A 16,352-nucleotide genomic window follows, 5' to 3' on the forward strand; every position below is an offset into this window, starting at 1 on the left:
AGCAGCGGCGGGGCGGAGCGGCCATGCCGAGGGCGCGGGGCGCGCTGGGAGCGGCGGCGGCGGCGGCGCCCGGCGCCACAGCGACCCCCGGCGGCGGGAGGACCGCGCGCCCATTGGGCGGCGGCGCGGCAAAACGCGCGCTCCCGCCGCCGGTAGCGGGGCCGCGCCAGGCGGGGGCGGCGGCGGCACCGGGCGGGACCGAGCGGGGCAGGAAGGGACGGGGACAGGTGCGGCAACGCCACCGCGGCCCGGCGGGGCTCGGAGGCCCCGCCACCGGCCCCACGGGCACCGCCGACGCCGCGTTGCGCCGCCCGGCCGCGCGTCGTCATCCCGGTGCGGCATCACTCAGTCCCCGCCATCCCTCGCGCTGCTGAGGCCTCGGCGGGAGCAGCACCGGGAGCAGCTGCCGCCGCGTTTCCCGACGACCGGGACGGTGCCGGTGCCATGAAGGAGGACCGCCAGCAGCCCGTCGACCTGGGTGAGGCACCGGGGCCATCCCGGCACCGCTCCTCGCACTGCCGGTCGTGGCCGGGCCATGAGCGAGACCGGCACTCACCGGGGTGATACCGGGAGCAGGAGGTGACGGGGTGGCTCTGGGACCACACCGGCTGCCTGTACCCATCACCCCGGGCAGCCAACCTTGTCCCGTTGCGACCGATGTCATCTGTGGTGGTGTGTCCGTTGGCATGGCCGCAGGCATCACTGGCTGTCCCTCCTCTCGTCTCTGTGACAGGTTTCGCCATCACCAAACCCGACATCCTGGCCGAGGTGGAGCGAGGGGACGAGGGGGTGGCGGCCCCAGCGGGGCGTTACGGGGAGCACCGGAGCCCCCGGCCACACGCGGGCCCCGCCGGCCCCTCCCAGGGTGAGCGGGACGCGGGGACGGGCGGGATCGTGGCCGGGTGGCACCGGGAGCAGGAGTCGGGCACCGGGCCGGCTCCCGCCGCGCCGGGGCCGTGGTCCCGCGGCGCTCCCGGCGAGGCGGCCGCTCCCCAACGCGCTCCCGTCTCCGCAGGGGACTGGCAGGGGAAGGAGGTGAAGAGCGAGGACGGGCTGTCCCCACCGCCCCGCTCGCCCCCGGCCCGCCACGCCGGCCCCGCCGAATTCCTCGTCCCGCTGCGGGAACGGGGCTGCAGCTACTGCGGCCTCCTCGAGCCGGAGCCGAATCCCGGTGCCGGCAACGGGGGGTTCATCGCCGCACCCCCCGCCTTCGAGAGCCGCCGCTGCCGGCCCGGGGAGCCGCCGCCGGATTGTGCCGAGTGCGGCCGAGGCATCGGGCAGAAGCCGGACCTGGTGCGGCACCGGCTGGGGCGCGGCACGGAGCTCGGCTACGCCTGCGGCCGCTGCGGGAGAGGCCTCGCCGAGCCGGCGGGGCTGGGGGCCACGGGCGGCACCCACCGCCCGGGCCCCTGCGCCGGGCGCTCCCCGGGCACGGCGGAGGGAGCGGCGGCGGCGCCGCGGAAGGAGCGGAAGGAGCTGTCGCTGACCGAGAAGGTGCGCGTGCTGGAGATGCTGGAGGGCCCCAAGGTGTCGCAGAGCGAGCTGGCCAAGCGCTTCGGGGTGTCGCAGCCCCAGATCTGCCGCATCATCAAGAACAAGGAGCGCATCCTGAGCGAGTGGCACCGCAACGGCGACCCCGAGCGCAAACGCAAGCGGGAGGGGAAGGACGCGGCGCTGGAGGCCGCGCTGCTGCGCTGGGTGGAGGGCGACCTGCCCGTGGGCCGCCCGCTGCTGCAGCTCAGGGCCAGGCACCTGGCCCGGCCCGATGCCGAGCCCGGCGGCGGCTGGCTGGCTCGCCTGGGCGCTCGCCACGGCCTCGCCGGCAAGAAGCCGCCGGCGGAGAAAGGGGACGCGGAGCAGCCCACGGCGGAGCACTGGGCCGGCGCGGTGCTGCCCGGGCTCCTCCGCAGCTACGGGCCTGCCGAGATCTTCGCCTGCGGGGAGACCGCGGTGCCGCTGCCGGCCGGCGACCGCGGCAAGGGCGAGAGCCCCGGCGAGCGGCTGACGCTGCTGCTCTGTGCCAACGCCAGCGGCTCGGAGAAGGTGCCGCTGCGGGCGGTGGGGGACAGCCCCCGGCCGCGCTGCCTGCGGGGCGTCAACCTGGAGCAGATGCCGTGGAGCTACCGCGCCGGCAGCCTGGCCGGCCTGACCGCCCCGCTCTTTGCCGAGTGGCTGCAGGAGTTCAACGAGGGGATGCGGCGGCAGGGCAAGAGCGTCCTGCTCCTCCTGGCCAAGCACGAGGCGCACCCCTACCTCCAGCTGTCCAACGTCAGGATGGTCTTCGTCCCGCCGGCCACCGCCCTGGCCCAGCCCCTGGACCGCGGCATCGCCGGCGACCTCAAGGGCCACTACCGGCGCCGGCTGCTGCGGTGGCTGCCGGCAGAGCGCGGCGCGGGGCAGCCCAGCCTGCTGGATGTGCTGCACATGCTGGCACAAGCCTGGGGCGATGTTCAACCGGGCCTCATCGCTGGCTGCTTCCGCGCCGCCGGCTTCACCCCCGACGCCGGCACCGAGGCCGTGTCCCTGACCTCGGCGCCCGGCCTGCCCGGCCGGGAGCAGCTGGAGCGCGACGGGGACCTGGCGGAGGCGGACGGGGACGAGGGCATGGCGGAGGGCAAGGACGCGGGCGAGCCGGCGGCCGTGCCGCCCTGCCCCTCGGAACGGGAGGTCTGGAGGAGCCTGGCTACGCTGAGGAGGTACCTGGAGTGCCAGGCCACCTCGCCGGACCTCTTCCAGGCCTTCTACGAGCTGGAGGACGCGGTGCACATGGTGTCAGCCGGCGCAGGGCGAGCCTTCATCGGGGACAGCCCTCCCCAGCAGTGAGCGGGCGTGCCCGTGAGAGGGGCCGGTGCTCCTTGGGGCCGTCGCCAGCCCGGCCTGGCCTCTGTTCCCTGCAGTGGTGCCGCGGGGTTTGCCGTGGGTCTGTATGGCCCCGTGGGATCACCACGCGTCGGGCGCCGCGCTCTGGGTGTCACCCGTGGGGCAGTGGCAGTGCTGGGGACACAAAGCTGCTGCCAGAACCTTCTCCCAGGGAGTGGCTGCTGCAGCCAGCAGGAAACAAAGTGGAGCTGCTGCCAGCGGGGATTTGCCCTGAGTGGGGCAGTTGTGACTGCCGTGGGGGGATGTGGGTGGTGCTGGGGTGTCCCCGTGCTGGGGACGGCAGCTCCTTCCCACGGGGGAGTCGGGTGCTGCTGTCGCCACGTGGCGCCCGGAGGATTGTTACAGGCATTAAAAAGCTGGAATTCAGCAAAGCCGAGCACGGGTGGTTTTATTCTGCTGTCACATCTGCCGTGAGTGGGGCAGAGCTCCCCGGGGCTTCCAGGAGCAGCGGGGCCACCCCAAACCCCCCTTTCCCCTCCTGGGGACACCTGGGGACACAGCCACCCCGAGCTGTGCCATCCCCACCCGGGTAGCAGGGCCATGGCAGCACCTGCGGGCAGTGAGGACCTGGCTGATCACCCTGTCCTGGCTGTGCCAGCCTTGGTGGCACCCATGGCCACCCTGGGGTCCCCTGCACAGCCCCCCCGTGTGCACTGTGCACTCTGTCCCCCACACCAGGGTCCCTGAGGTGGGACGGGGTACGGGGGTGACTCTGCTTGTCTGCAGTGGGTCAGGGGCAGCTGGAGGCCACCAGGCCACCAGGCAGGGACAGAGGTGTCCCCACGGGCCCAGGGGCTACTGGGATGGAGGCCACAGGGGGATCCCCGCATGGACACAGGCTCGTGGGTGGGCATGAAGCACCCGGGGGAGGGGGTGCAGCTATAGGGGATGCAGGTATGGGGTGCAGCTGGCGGGACCCCCACAGGGATGCACAACCACGGCTGGCAAAGTGGGGGGACGCAGGGGCTCCTGCAGCGGGGACACCCCATCGTGGGGGTGCATGGGGTGCACAGGGGTGGGACCCCCATGGGGCACACCTCCCCGGGGGTGCATGGCGGGATCCCCACGGGGACACAGCCCCACGGGGGGACCCACGGTGCTCTCGGGAGTGGGGTACAGGGGTGGATCACCCCGAGGGGACCCTCACGGGGATACATCCGCAGCGGGTACCCGCCGTCCCCTGGGGTGGAATGCAGGGATGTCCCGTCCCGGTGGGATGTCCGGTCCCCATGGGATGTCTCCTCCCGCAGGGATGTCACGGTGGGATGTCCCTCCCGGTTTGCCGTCCCTCCCTCGGGGGTGTCCCTCCCGCTGTGATGTCCCGCTGTGCTGTCCCGCTGTGCTGTCCCTCCCTCGGGACTGTCCCGGTGTGCTGTCCCGGTGTCCCTCTCGCTGTCCCCTCCCGCTGTGCTGTCCCTCCCGGTGACTCTCCCGGTGTCCTTCTCGCTGTCCCCTGCCGGTGTCCCTCCCGCTGTCCCTCCCGGTGTCCCTCCCGTTGTCCTGGTGTCCCTCGCTGTCCCGTCTCGCTGTCCCGCTGTCCCTCCCTGTCCCCTCCCGCTGTCCCGCTGTCCCTCTCGCTGTCCCGCTGTCCCTCTCGCTGTCCCTCCCTCGGGGCTGTCCCGGTGTCCCTCCCGCTGTCCCGATGTCCCGGTGTCCCTCCCGCTGTCCCGATGTCCCGGTGTCCCTCCCGCTGTCCCGGTGTCCCTCTCGCTGTCCCCTCCCTGTCCCCTCCCTCTGTCCCTCCCTCGGGGCCGTCCCCGTGCGCGGTCCCGCCCCTGCCGTTCGCGGCGGTGCCGCCAGGGGGGGCCCGCGGCCGCGGTGCCGCGCAGGGCCCGCGCCGGCGCTCGGAGGAAATGAAGGCGAGTTCCGCCGAGGCGGGAGCCATTACCCGCCGCCGGACCTGAGCCCCCCCTCCCGCCGCCGCCGGGGCCCCGCTCCGCGCCCCCCCCCGCGCCCCGCACGCCCGTCCCGGCGCAGGTAAGCGCTGCCCCGGGGCCGGGGGTGCCGGCGGGCCGCGGGCAGCCGCGGGGCCGCGGCCGGTGCCTGCCCCGCGCACCCGCCCGCAGTGGGATCCCGAATGGAGGGGGGGGGGGTCCGCGGGGCAGGCCCCGGCCCGGCCGCTTTGTCCCCGGTCGGAGAAGCGCGAACAAAGCCGAGGGAGGGCAGCGCGCAGCCCCCCCCGGGCCCCGCAGCGGGCTCCCCGGGGCCGCGGGTGCGGGAGCCGCCGGGGGGCTCGGGGGCCCCGGGGATGGGGAGGGGGCTCGGGGCATGGCAGGGCCGTCAGAGGCACCGCGGGGCTGCGGGCTCTGCACGAGGCTGCTGCGGTGCTCCTGGGGTTTGCTGGGGGTCGAGGGCGCCGTGGGAGGTTGGGGTGGGCGCAGCGGTCTTTGCTGTGGTCCCGTGCTCCTCGTGGGAGCTGGAGGTGCGCACACCTGTGCAGGTGTGCACCATGGCCAAGGGCTTCTTCGTGGCCTTGGAGCACTCGCTGCGGCCAGGGCTTTTGATGCGGTCCCAAGTTCCTCGCGAGGAGTTCGGGGTGTTCACCGTGGCCACGGTGTTTACCGTGGCCGAGGTCTTTGCCATGGCCCCAGGGTGCTCACTGGGAGCTCCAGGTGTGCACCGTGGCCGAGGTCTTTGCAGTGTCCACAAGGTCCTCGCTGGGAGCTTGGGGCGTTCACCGTAGTCAAGGTCTTTTCTGCGGCGCCGAGCTCCTCGCTGGGCTCTTCAGGTGTTCATCATGGCCAAGGTCTTCACCATGGCCTTGCAGCTCTTGCCATGGCCTTGGTCATTGCCCTAGTGCCAGGGTGCTCGCTGCGAGCTTGAGCTGCTCACCACAGCCAAGGCCTTCCGTGATGCCTTTGCCGTGGGGCTCTCACTGTGGCCATGGGTTTCACCATGACTCCAAGGTCCTCAGCGGGAGCTTGAGCTGTTCACTGGGCTCTTGATGCTCTCACCATGGCCAAGACCCTTGCCAAGGCCTGCTTCTCGGCCAAGGTCTTCACCATGGCCTTGAGGTGCTCACTGTGGCCAAGGCCCCTGGACCTGTCCTTCAGCACTTGGTCGGTGCTATGGCCCCGAGGCCCTGGCTGGGAACCTGAAGTGCTCATCGTGCCCAAGACTTCCCCCATCACGCCCGGCATTGCCATGAGCCCCTTGCCGTGGCCTTGAGGTGTCCCCATCACCCTCAGCCTGGCCCTGAGGTGCTCTGAGGCACCCTGTGAGGCAGCTCTGTGGCCCCACGGCAGGTGCCGTGCCCGAGGCGCTCACCGCAACCGCTCACCGTGGTGCTGACGCGCAGCGCGGCCACGTCCCTGCCCGCGGCCCCCGTGGCGGCTGCCTGGGGGGCTCCCGGGTGCCTCTGGCTGGAGAGAGCCGGGGGGCCCTCGCCGTCCCCCCGCGCTGCCACCAGCCACCGCTGCCCTTTCCTTTTCTCCCCTCCCAGGTGCTCTCGAGCCGGGCGAGGCGATGCGGTGCGCCCGTGCCGCGTGCTGTGCCGAAGCGGCTCTTTAGATCCTCCCCGGCCCAAGCCTCCCCTGCCATGGATGCCTCCGGGGCTCTTGCTTCGGCTCCCTCCTCCGCGGCTCCCTCGGGCTCCCGCAGCCCCATGTTCCCCCCAGGAGCTGACAGAGAGGAGTGGGGACCGAGGTTCAATTGTGCCCCTTCCACCTCTGCCGCAGCCTCGCAGGCGATGCCAGCGTCTGGCCGGAAGAGGAAGGCCAACTTCTCCAATGACGAGACCGAGACGCTGGTCTGGAATGTGGTCCGGCATTTCAGCGCCCTGTACGGGTCCGAGGCCCTGCGGGCTCACCCCGTGCGGCGGAAGCAGCTCTGGACCCAAATCCAAAGCCGCGTCAACTTCCTGGGCTACACCGAGCGCTCCATCGACGACCTCAAGCACAAGTGGCGCGACCTGCGGCTGGACGTCAAGAAGAAGATCACCTCCAAGAAGCACCTGCCCATGAACCGCGCCGGGGGGCCGCTCCACAAGCCGCGCCTCACGCCCCTGGAGAAGATGGTGGCTTCCACCTTCCTGCAGGCCAGCCACGACTCGGAGCCCGAGATCATCCTGGACCCAGGTGAGCGGTGGCGGTTCTGCGGACAGAGGGCGGTTGGAGCGCTGGCGGCGCTCCCTGCGGGACGTCCGGCCACGCCGGCGTTCTCAGCTGGCTGTTGGACGTTGTGGAAGGGGACCCTGGGGTTTGTGTTGGGGTTGCAGCATCCACCAGAGTCACGGCCCTGTTGTACCCCAAGTGCCGGCCACCAGGGTAGGGAACTGCGTGTGCCGGGATTAGAAATCCTCTGTGGAAATAACCTGGGATCAGCGGGTCGTAGAAATCTCAGAGTGGTTTGAGTTGGAGGGGATCTTAAAGCTTATCCTGTTCCACCCTGTGCCATGGGCAGGGACACCTTCCACTATCCCAGGGTGCTCCAAGCTCCATCCAGCCTGGCCTTGGACACTTCCAGAGATCCAGAGGCAGCCACAGCTTCTCTGGGGAAACTGTGCCAGATCAACAGGATTCATAGGAACACCTCAGGCTTTGCAGGAACGGGTCTTTTTTGTTCTCCTTTCTTCTTTTCTTTAATTTGATGCTTTCAGTGGCCTCTCTGGTTTCACTGGAGGCATCACAGGCTCAGTCCACGTGGCCCAGACTTGGCTGTCATGTGCGAAGCACAAGGCTCTAGGCTGAAGGAAGAAATCCTGTGTAATGGCATGAAGCTGTTCCAGGGGACAGTCAGGCTGGAAATCAGGGAAAGGTTCTTCCACAGAGATTGCTGGGCACTTCCCAGGCTCCCCAGGGAATGGTCACAGCTCCAACCCCGCCAGAGCTCCAGGAGAGTTTGGACAATGCTCCCAGGGATGCACAGAGTGGGATTTTGGGGTGTCTGTGCAGGGCCAGGAGCTGGATCAGCGATCCCTGTGGGTCCCTGCCAGCTCAGGTTATTCCCCAGCCCCGTGATTCTCTGGCAGTAGGGGCTGTCAGCCCCCTGGGGGCTCAGGGTGGCTCTGGGGCAGGTGAGGCTGAGCCACGGCGGGGGATGGCCTTGCGGGAGCACCTGTACCTCGGGGCCACCGTGTCCCCGCCAGCTGAGGCCGCACCCTCTGTGTCCCGCAGATCTGTTCTTCCCCGGCGCGTCCAAGCAGCCCTTCATGCACCTGCAGCCCGGCGTGAGCCACCCCAGCATCTACATCGACACCAACGGGCAGCCCTCGGCCCTGCCCGACGTGGAGGGCTCGGCCGTGCCGCGCCTGCCGGGACAGAGCCCCGACCCCGCCGGCGGCTGCGAGTACGGCCGAGGAGAGGGGCAGGGCGGCTCCGGTACGGCGGGAGCCAGCACGGGCTGGGGGATGCTGGGAGCAGGGCGGGATGGGGATGGGCTGGGAGGTGTGGGGTCTGGGTGGAGACTGGCTGGGAACAGGGTGTGGATGGAGACCTGCTGAGTCTGAATGGAGATCCACGGGGTCGGGATGGATATCTGCTGGGAAGTGTGGGATCTGGATGGAGATCCTCTGGCGGCAGGGTTTGGTTGAAGATCCAGTGGCAGCGGGGTTCTGGATGGGGATCTGCTGGGAGTGGAGTCAGGATGGAGATCCTCTGGGTCAGGATGGAGATCCACTGGGTCAGGATGGAGATTCTCTGGGTCAGGATGGAGATCCTCTGGGTCAGGATGGAGATCCTCTGGGTCAGGATGGAGATTCTCTGGGTCAGGATGGAGATCCTCTGGGTCAGAATGGAGATCCTCTGGGTCAGGATGGAGATCCACTGGGTCAGAATGGAGATCCTCTCACTCAGGATGGAGATCCTCTGGGTCAGGATGGAGATCCACTGGGTCAGGATGGAGATCCTCTCACTCAGGATGGAGATCCTCTGGGTCAGGATGGAGATCCACTGGGTCAGAATGGAGATCCACTGGGTTCCACGCCAGGGAGGGCCTGGGGCCAGGGCAGTGCTGTGGCTCACCAGAGGTTTCTCTTCTCTCCCAGCCGAGTCGGGACCGGAGCTGCGCACTCCAGACGCGTCGGCCATCTCCCCATCCCTGCGAAACGAGTCCCTGGTCTCCTACGCCTCCATGTCGGAGGAAGAGGAACGGGAAGGCCGGGAAGTGGAGAGGGGCCACGGTGGGGCCGCGGGGATGCAGCCAGGGCCCGAGGCCCCCATGTCAGCGGAGGAGGACATGAAACTGTCCCGCCAGGCCATGCTGATCCGCCGGTGCAGCTCCCAGGGCTCCGTGACCTCCCTGCCCGAGGATTCCCTCAACCCCGCGGACGCTCACTCGGACTGGGGACACGAGGGGGTGTCCGACCTGCCCGCCCTGGGCCGCGGGCTCGACTCGGCGCATCCCGAGGAGCAGGCTGGCGGCCCGGGCCCGGAGATGGGCGCCTTGCCCAGGGTACTGATGGGGCCCACCTGGGAGAAGGCTCCGGCCGAGGAGGAGCCCCCGGCCCGCTCCCCGCTGCACGGCGCCCTGACCGAGGAGTCGCTGCCCTCCTCCGCCTCCCCGCCCGGAGACGCCCCGGCCGCCGCCGGCCCCGCCCGCGGGCTGGGCTGCTCCCGCCTGCGCGAGGACCGCCGCGAGAGCTGGAGGACTAGCATCCATCACCTGCTCGACCTGGAGGAGCAGTGGGACCAGCTGTACCACCAGGAGCTGGCCATGTGGCAGGAGGAACGGGCCACCCAGCGCGAGGAGCGGGCGCGCGACCGGGAGCTGCAGTTCCGCCTGCTCGGCGTCCTCACGGACATCCGCGACGAGCTGCGCTACCTGCGCCAGGAGCGCGCCGGCGCCCGCCAGAGCCCGGCCCCGCCGCCCCCCGAGCCCCGCCGCGACCCCAGCCCGCTCCTCGAGCAGCCCAAAGCCGAGCCCGGCTTCCCCGAGCCCAGCCCGGCCGGGAGCGCCGGCTGGGCAGACACCGCCGTGCCCAGCCGGAGCCCCTTCGGCAACCGCGGCCGGGGCCGGCGCCGCGGGCGGCCGCGCGGCTCCGCTTCCCGACACAGACGCCTCTTCCTCACCAACAGCTAGGGACGGGCGGGAGCCGCTCCGCCACGGACACGGAGTGCCCGCGCCCGCCCCGGGGGGACGGCGTGCGGTGACGCGGGCGGCACCCGGATGGATCCCCGCGGGAAGGGACAGAGGAGGCGGGCGGCCGGCGCTGCCCCAGCGGGCTCGGAGCGCTCCGGGCAGGCGTCCCCGCGCGCGGGAGCGCCCCGAGGTGACGCCGCCGTGCCCGCGGGGGGACACACGTGACAGCGCAGCCCGAGGGCGCTAGTCCAGTAGGATTTACTACCTGTCGGGGGGTGGGAGTTAGGAACACTTAGTCGCTGAGGTGCGAACATTTTATGCAAATCATTTAATGACCTAATTTGCATATAACCATAAAAACTTCTGTTTAAAAAAAAAAAAAACTCCTCCAAAAAAAAAAACCCAGATATGATGGTTTTGCGTGTGATCTCTGTGTGGGGGCGGGAGCTGGGCCGGGTGGGGGTCGTTTGTCCCATGGCTCTGCAGCCCTGGATGGGGACAAGGCCGCGGGACAGACGAGCTTCACCCCATTCCTTTGGGGCTGCCCAGCACCCGGGGATCAGGGCTGGGGAGCAGCAGCTCTGCTCTCCAGGCTTGGAGCCAGCAGCTCTGGGGACCTGGAGAGGGGTGAGGGCATGCACATCTTGGGGGGAATGTGGAGGGTGCCCTGCCCAGGAGTGTTTGGGGTCCCCAGGCAGTGTGCAGTGTCCCCAGCAAATTCAGAGGGTCCCCAGGAATGTGCAGGGCCCAGGCAGCGTGGCAGGTTCCAGGAGTGTGTAGTGTCTCGAGGGATTATCCAAGGTTCCCCGCAGTGTCCAGCATCCCCAGGGAGTGTGGGGGTCCCTGCCATCATGCAGGGCTCCATGGGCCGCATGCAGGGTCCCCAGGGAGTGTCCAGTTTCCCCAGCAGTGTCCCCAGGGAGTGTGCAGGGTCCCCAAGCATTGTGCAGTGTTCCCAGTGTGTGTGCAGGATTCCCAGAAAGTGTTCAAGGTCCCCAGCAGCATTTGGGGTCTCCATGCAAGGTGCAGTGTCCCCAGCAGTGCTTGGGGTCCCCAGGGATGTGTGGGGTTCCTGGCATCGTGCAAGGCCCCTGGACAGTGTGTAGGGAACGCCCAAGGTCCCCAGCAGTGTGCAGGGTCCCCAGGGAATGTCTGAGGTCCCCGTGGCAGGTGTAGTGTCCCCACAGCATGTGCAGTGTCCCCAGGGCACCCCAGCCCTGCACCCACTGTCTCCAGCCCACATCAGGGTGACAGCACTGCTGAACCCTCTGTGCTGTGTCCCCTGTGCTGTCCCCTCTTCCAGCCCCCCTTGACTGCCACGTCCTGGTGGGGTAGGACAGGAAGGTGCAGCCCCCAGGGAGGGGACAATAGGACAGCAGGAGCTGTGGCATTTGCAGGGTCACCCAGCTCTGGTCGTGGCCTGGGGACCCTGGGTGCCTGAGGAAGGGCCCTGGATTCACACGGCTGTGGGGAAAGAATTGTGCGAAGTAACTCCTGTCCCCAAATCAGGGGTAGGAGGGACCTGGGGATGGGTCAAGGACAGGGGGCAGGAAGGACCCAGGGATGGGTCGGTGACAGGAGTGGGGGTCTCTACACAGCCGGTGACACAGGGAGTTCCTGAGCCACCACACCCCAGACCCACAGCGCTGCCATTCCCCCTACCCTGTGTCCCACCACCACATTCCCCTTTCCCATCCTGCTGCCGCTGCCTTCCCAGGGCGCGGGACCCCGGGGACGGGGCGGGACTGCGGCCACAGAGCACGGGGGACCCGCGGCGGGGGTGCTGAAGGCTCTGCAGCCCAGCACGACTTTATTCTGTATCGCTTCGTCCATACAAAACTACACCCCAAGCACTGTACAGCGGGACGGCGCGGGGGGGGGGGGGGGGGGGGGGCAGTAAAAATAAGCAGCGGGGGCGAGGGGACAGAGCGGCAGGCGGGGGTGGCGCGGGGGGACACGGCGGGGGGGGCTGCCCCCCACCCCGTGCGGCGACATTGTCCGTGGGGGGAGCGCTGGGGGTGAAGTGTCCGTCCGTGGCGGGGGACCTGGGGGCTCGTCCCCGCACCCCAACCCCGGGGGCTCCCCGCCTGCCCCCCGCCCCGGCCGGGCACCTCGGTTTGGTCGGAAGCTGCGTGGCCGGGGACCGTCCCCGTCGCGGCGGGGTGGCCCCTAGTCCCCGGGGGGAAGGATCCCGGGCGGGGGCAGCGGCGGCGGGCCCGCCTCGGCGCCGTGGACCCGCTGGTGATCCTTGAGCGATTCCTTGTAGCGGAAGCTGCGGCCGCAGGCGGGGCACTGGTACGGGCGCTCGCCGGTGTGGATGCGCTGGTGCTTGAGCAGGTTCTGCTTGCGGATGAAGCTCTTGCCGCACTGGGCGCAGGCGAAGGGGCGCTCCCCGGTGTGCAGCCGCTGGTGGTTCTGCAGGTGTTCCTTGCGGCTGTAGCACTTGCCGCACTCGGAGCACTTGTAGGGCCGCTCGCCGCGATGGATCATCTGGTGCCGCACCAGCCCCGAGTGGCAATTGAAGCTCTTGCCGCACTCGGCGCACGGGTAGGGCCGCTCGGCCGCGTGGCTGCGCTGGTGGATCCGCAGGCTCTTCTTGCCGCTGAAGCTCTTCCCGCACTCGGCGCAGCCGTGCGGCCGCTCCTCGGCGGGGCCCGGCGGCGCCGCGGGGACGCCCCCGGCATCGGCCCCCGGGCCCGGCTCGGGGCCCGGAGCTTTGCCCAGTCTGTGCTGCGCCGGCAGAGCCACCGCAGCTGGCACCGCCGCCTGTCCCTCGGGGGTCCCGAAGCCCGTGCCGGGGAAGAGCAGCTCCCCGGAGCTGCCCGGCAAACCCACCTCCTCGGGGGGCTCGGCGTGGGGGCACCGCTCCTCCGTCTTCACCAGCAGCCCCTCGCTGGCTGCAGGGGACAGAGAGACTGGTCAGTCCTACCGGGGACACTGGCGACGTCCCCAAGTCACAGCTCGTCCTGCGGGGGTGCTCCCCCCGCCCCAGCCCCATGGTGGGGATCGCTCACCAGGACCAGGGCCCGGGGGCAGCATCTCCCTCTCGGGCAGCTCCCAGGGCTCCCGGACACAGGGCTCTTCCTCCTGCTTGATCCACGACAAGAAGTCGTGCGCGGTGATCAGGGCGTCAGCGCCTGCAGGGAGGGACAGGGACGGGGACACGGGGACAGGAGGGACTCAGCCACGCGGGGCCACACCCTGCTCCGGGAGGCAGGGGAGGGAATGGCTGCGGTGGGGGCAGGCTCAGCGCCCGGCTCACCTGCACAGGGGTCTGACGGCATCCCCCGCTCCTCGGGGAACTGCTGCTCCCCCACGAAGGCCACCTCCTGCTTGATCCGGGACAGGATGTCGGAGGTGGAGATCAGCGACTCTGTTCGCAAGGAGAGACTTGGCCGAGGCCGGGATGGAACCCACGGCCACCACACCCGGGGTGTGTGACCCCTCAGGGGACATCCCCATCCCACAGCAGTTATGGACATCCAACACCCCCAGGGAGCTGTGGGGACAGGTGGCTGTGGGACAGCCCTTGGGAATGGGTGACACTGAGGTGGCCCACGGGGATGGGTAACCCTGAGACAACCTTTGGAGACAGGCACAATCCCTGGGAACAGATGACTGTGACAGACCCCACTGGGGACAGGTGACAAGGGCACGGCCGATGGGGCTGGGTGACTGTGACACAGCCCATGGGCCCTGACACAATGTGGTGGCAGCAGGGGACACGTGGATCTCCCAGTGACAGATATCCAAGATCTCCAGCGCAACAGTCAGGGATTTTCTGGGGTCACTCACGGCAGCTCCCAGTCACAGCTGGAGAACTGGGCCCAGTGGGGATGGGACTGTTTGGGAGGGAGGAGGGGCGTCCCTGGGGTGAGGAGGGTGGGAGAACGTCAGGTGGGGACAGTGGGGACAGTGGGGACAGTGGGGACGGGTCCTCCTGTGGTGCCTCACCCGCGCAGGCGTCCGGTGGCAGCTCCCTCTGCTCCAGCTCCCGCTGCTCGGGGACACAGGGTCCGTCCCCACGCTCGCTGCGGGGCTGGGCCTCGCTCCTGGAGAGGGCCCCATCTGCCAGGGACACAGACCGATGTCACCCCATGCCTGCCACCCCCTCCCTGTCAGCCAGGCTTCGGGGGACACTCTGGGGACACACCAGACTACCAGGACCTGGCATCCCTCCTGGCAGAGAACGTGCCTAAACCCCACGGCACCTCCATGCTGGAGGTAGTGCAGACACTCAGGTCCTGGGTTCTGGGGGACAAGGACCCTCTCCAGCCCCCTGGGCAGCACCGTGGCAGCACTGGCATGGCACGGTGTGTCACCCTGTCCCCACACACAACGTGAGCCATGGAGCCTCTGGAATGGTCCCAGGACACAGCGAGTGCCACCACTGACCAGGGGCAGGGGACCAGGCCACCCATGTTGGGGACCCACTGAGGAGACACAGCCATCGCTCCATCCTGCCAGGAGAGGGGAAAAAGGACATTTACCCAGGGACAGCAAAGCCTCATAGTTCTCCTTCACCAGGTTGTTGTACAGCTCTTTCTGCCACTCCTCCAGGTTCTTCCACTCCTCTGCTGAGAAGTAGACGGCGATGTCAACAAATGTCACCGGCACCTGTGGGGACAAGACCCCCTCGCTCAGCAGTGCCCGCTCCCCAGGGAAACCGAGGGTCCCCCCACTGTCCTGCAGCCCCCTGGGACACTCTACCTTGGGGACCTCGCCCCGGGGGCCGGGGGGCAGCCGCAGCACCCAGAAGTTCCTGTTCTTCAGGAGGTTCTCCACGTTCTCCAGGCGCCGCTGGAGCAGCCCGTACTCCTGGATGAGGGTGCCCAGCACGGCCCACTTGCTCTCCAGCTGGTTCCCAAATTCCATGGCTGTCTTCTCGCAGTCCAGCAGCTTCTTCTCGGCCGTGCCGGAGCGGCCCTCCAGGCTGAGCAGGCGGGTGGCCAGGAGGTCGATCTTCCTCTCCATGGCCTGCACCGTGGCCACCACGGTCCAGAGCGAGGCCTCTGCGGAGTGGAGCTGCGCCTCCCGCACGTGCGCGCGCTCCGGCAGCAGCGGTGGCTGCAGCGGCATCAGGTGAGGGGCCTCCATGTTCCACTCCTGCACCTGGGCCACGGGGAGGGCACGAGTGGGAGGAGGCCCACAGTCACCCCCTGGAGCCCCTGTTCCCCGCTTCCAGGGCTTTTGGCCACCAGCAGCCCCAGAACTGCAGGGGACCCCTGTGTGCAATGCCCGCCGGCCTGAGGGGCTGGCGAGCGGCAGTCCAGGGTGGCCAGGGGGTCAATGCCCATCCCTGTCCCCATGGAACACCTGCCAGAACTAGGCGGGTCACCATGGTGACCCCCTCCCAACTTGTCACCGCAGTCCCCAATCCCTTGGGAGCCATTCCTGGGTCTGCCCAGGCTGGAACCCACTCGGGAGGAGGATGGGGCTGGGTGGGCAGGGAGCAGCCGGGGCAAGTGTGGACCAGGGGCGTGCAGGAACACCCTGGGGACATACAGGGACACGCCAGGACAGAGGTGCCTGGGACATCCCTGGCCTGAAGCTTGCTCAGAGCATTCCGGGGCACCCTGGGGCATCCCAGGGCATCCCGGGGGCACGGGGATATCCCGGGGCAGAGGTGCCTGGGGACATGCTGGGAACACACGGGCATCCCGGGGCAGCGGGGCCATGGCGGGTCACACCCCTGGGGACATCCCGGGGCATCCCGAGGGCACGTGGACATCCCGGGTCAGCGGTGCCCGGCGCATCGCGGGGACGCACGGGCATGCCGGGGCACGGGTGCTCAGCCACGTCCCGGGGCACCGGGGCCACCGCGGGTCCGGTCCCCGGAGGTGGCGGGGGCCCCGCGGGCTGGGGGTGCCGGAGGGTCCCGGCCGGAGCGCGCGGGCCGGGCCGGGCAGCGGCGGGAGCGGGGCGGGCGGGGCGGCTCCGCCTGCGGCCGGTTCCCGGTGCCGGTGACCCGGGCCGCGCTTACCTGGGCGGGCGCCCACTCGGCCATGGCCCCGCGGAGCTGGGCCGGGCCCCGGCGGCCGCGGCCGGGGCTGGGGCTGGGGCTGGGGCCGGGCGGCGGCGGCGGCGAGCGCGGAGCGGGGCCGGGCCGGGGCCGGGGCCGGGAGCGGGGCCGGGGCCGCTGTCGGTGCCTGCGCACGGGCCGGGCCCCGCCGCCCCGCCGAGCAGCCACGGGCAGCCGGGGAATCGCATCCGCCTCCTCCGGGCTGGGCGGCAGCGGGCGGGGAGCGGCGGCAGCGCGGAGCGCCGAGCACTGCCGCCTACCGGCACCGGCAGCGGCTCCGCCACCGGCGCGGCCCCGGTACCGCCACCGCCTGCCGGGAGCGGCCCCGCTACCGCCACCGGCACTGGCACCGGCACTGGCACTGGCACCGGCACCCACACCGGCACCGGCGGCGGCTCAGCCACCGGCACTGCCACAGTCCGCTGGCACCGGG

The 16,352-nt window shown here is 70.0% G+C and overlaps 3 protein-coding genes across 5 annotated transcripts; 2 read left to right on the forward strand and 1 right to left on the reverse strand.

Annotated features, from left to right (window-relative positions):
• Positions 1 to 186: 186 nt before the first annotated feature.
• On the forward strand, positions 187 to 3,251 carry LOC128784750 (tigger transposable element-derived protein 3-like). 2 transcript variants are annotated; one of them, XM_053936618.1, is made up of 2 exons: positions 187 to 865; positions 1,016 to 3,251. In XM_053936618.1, exons 1-2 carry the CDS (start codon positions 658 to 660, stop codon positions 2,821 to 2,823), a joined length of 2,016 nt encoding a protein of 671 aa, XP_053792593.1. In that variant the 5' UTR covers positions 187 to 657; the 3' UTR covers positions 2,824 to 3,251. The 2 variants fall into 2 exon arrangements, with proteins under 2 accessions (XP_053792593.1, XP_053792589.1); XM_053936614.1 differs by having other exon boundaries at positions 187 to 478; positions 734 to 3,251.
• Positions 3,252 to 4,729: 1,478 nt separating this feature from the next.
• Positions 4,730 to 10,291, forward strand: LOC128784779 (uncharacterized). 2 transcript variants are annotated; one of them, XM_053936661.1, is made up of 4 exons: positions 4,730 to 4,857; positions 6,323 to 6,956; positions 7,995 to 8,198; positions 8,864 to 10,291. In XM_053936661.1, exons 2-4 carry the CDS (start codon positions 6,419 to 6,421, stop codon positions 9,895 to 9,897), a joined length of 1,776 nt encoding a protein of 591 aa, XP_053792636.1. In that variant the 5' UTR covers positions 4,730 to 4,857; positions 6,323 to 6,418; the 3' UTR covers positions 9,898 to 10,291. The 2 variants fall into 2 exon arrangements, with proteins under 2 accessions (XP_053792636.1, XP_053792641.1); XM_053936666.1 differs by having other exon boundaries at positions 6,558 to 6,956.
• Positions 10,292 to 11,670: 1,379 nt separating this feature from the next.
• ZNF282 (zinc finger protein 282) lies at positions 11,671 to 15,964 on the reverse strand. The gene is made up of 7 exons (XM_053936701.1): positions 15,881 to 15,964; positions 14,608 to 15,009; positions 14,388 to 14,514; positions 13,852 to 13,965; positions 13,160 to 13,270; positions 12,912 to 13,034; positions 11,671 to 12,794 (listed from the first exon to the last, which is right to left on the reverse strand). Exons 1-7 carry the CDS (start codon positions 15,902 to 15,904, stop codon positions 12,067 to 12,069), a joined length of 1,629 nt encoding a protein of 542 aa, XP_053792676.1. The 5' UTR covers positions 15,905 to 15,964; the 3' UTR covers positions 11,671 to 12,066.
• Positions 15,965 to 16,352: the final 388 nt, after the last annotated feature.

Source organism: Vidua chalybeata, chromosome 1 (genome assembly GCF_026979565.1).
Source record: "Vidua chalybeata isolate OUT-0048 chromosome 1, bVidCha1 merged haplotype, whole genome shotgun sequence".
Lineage (NCBI taxonomy): Eukaryota > Metazoa > Chordata > Aves > Passeriformes > Viduidae > Vidua > Vidua chalybeata.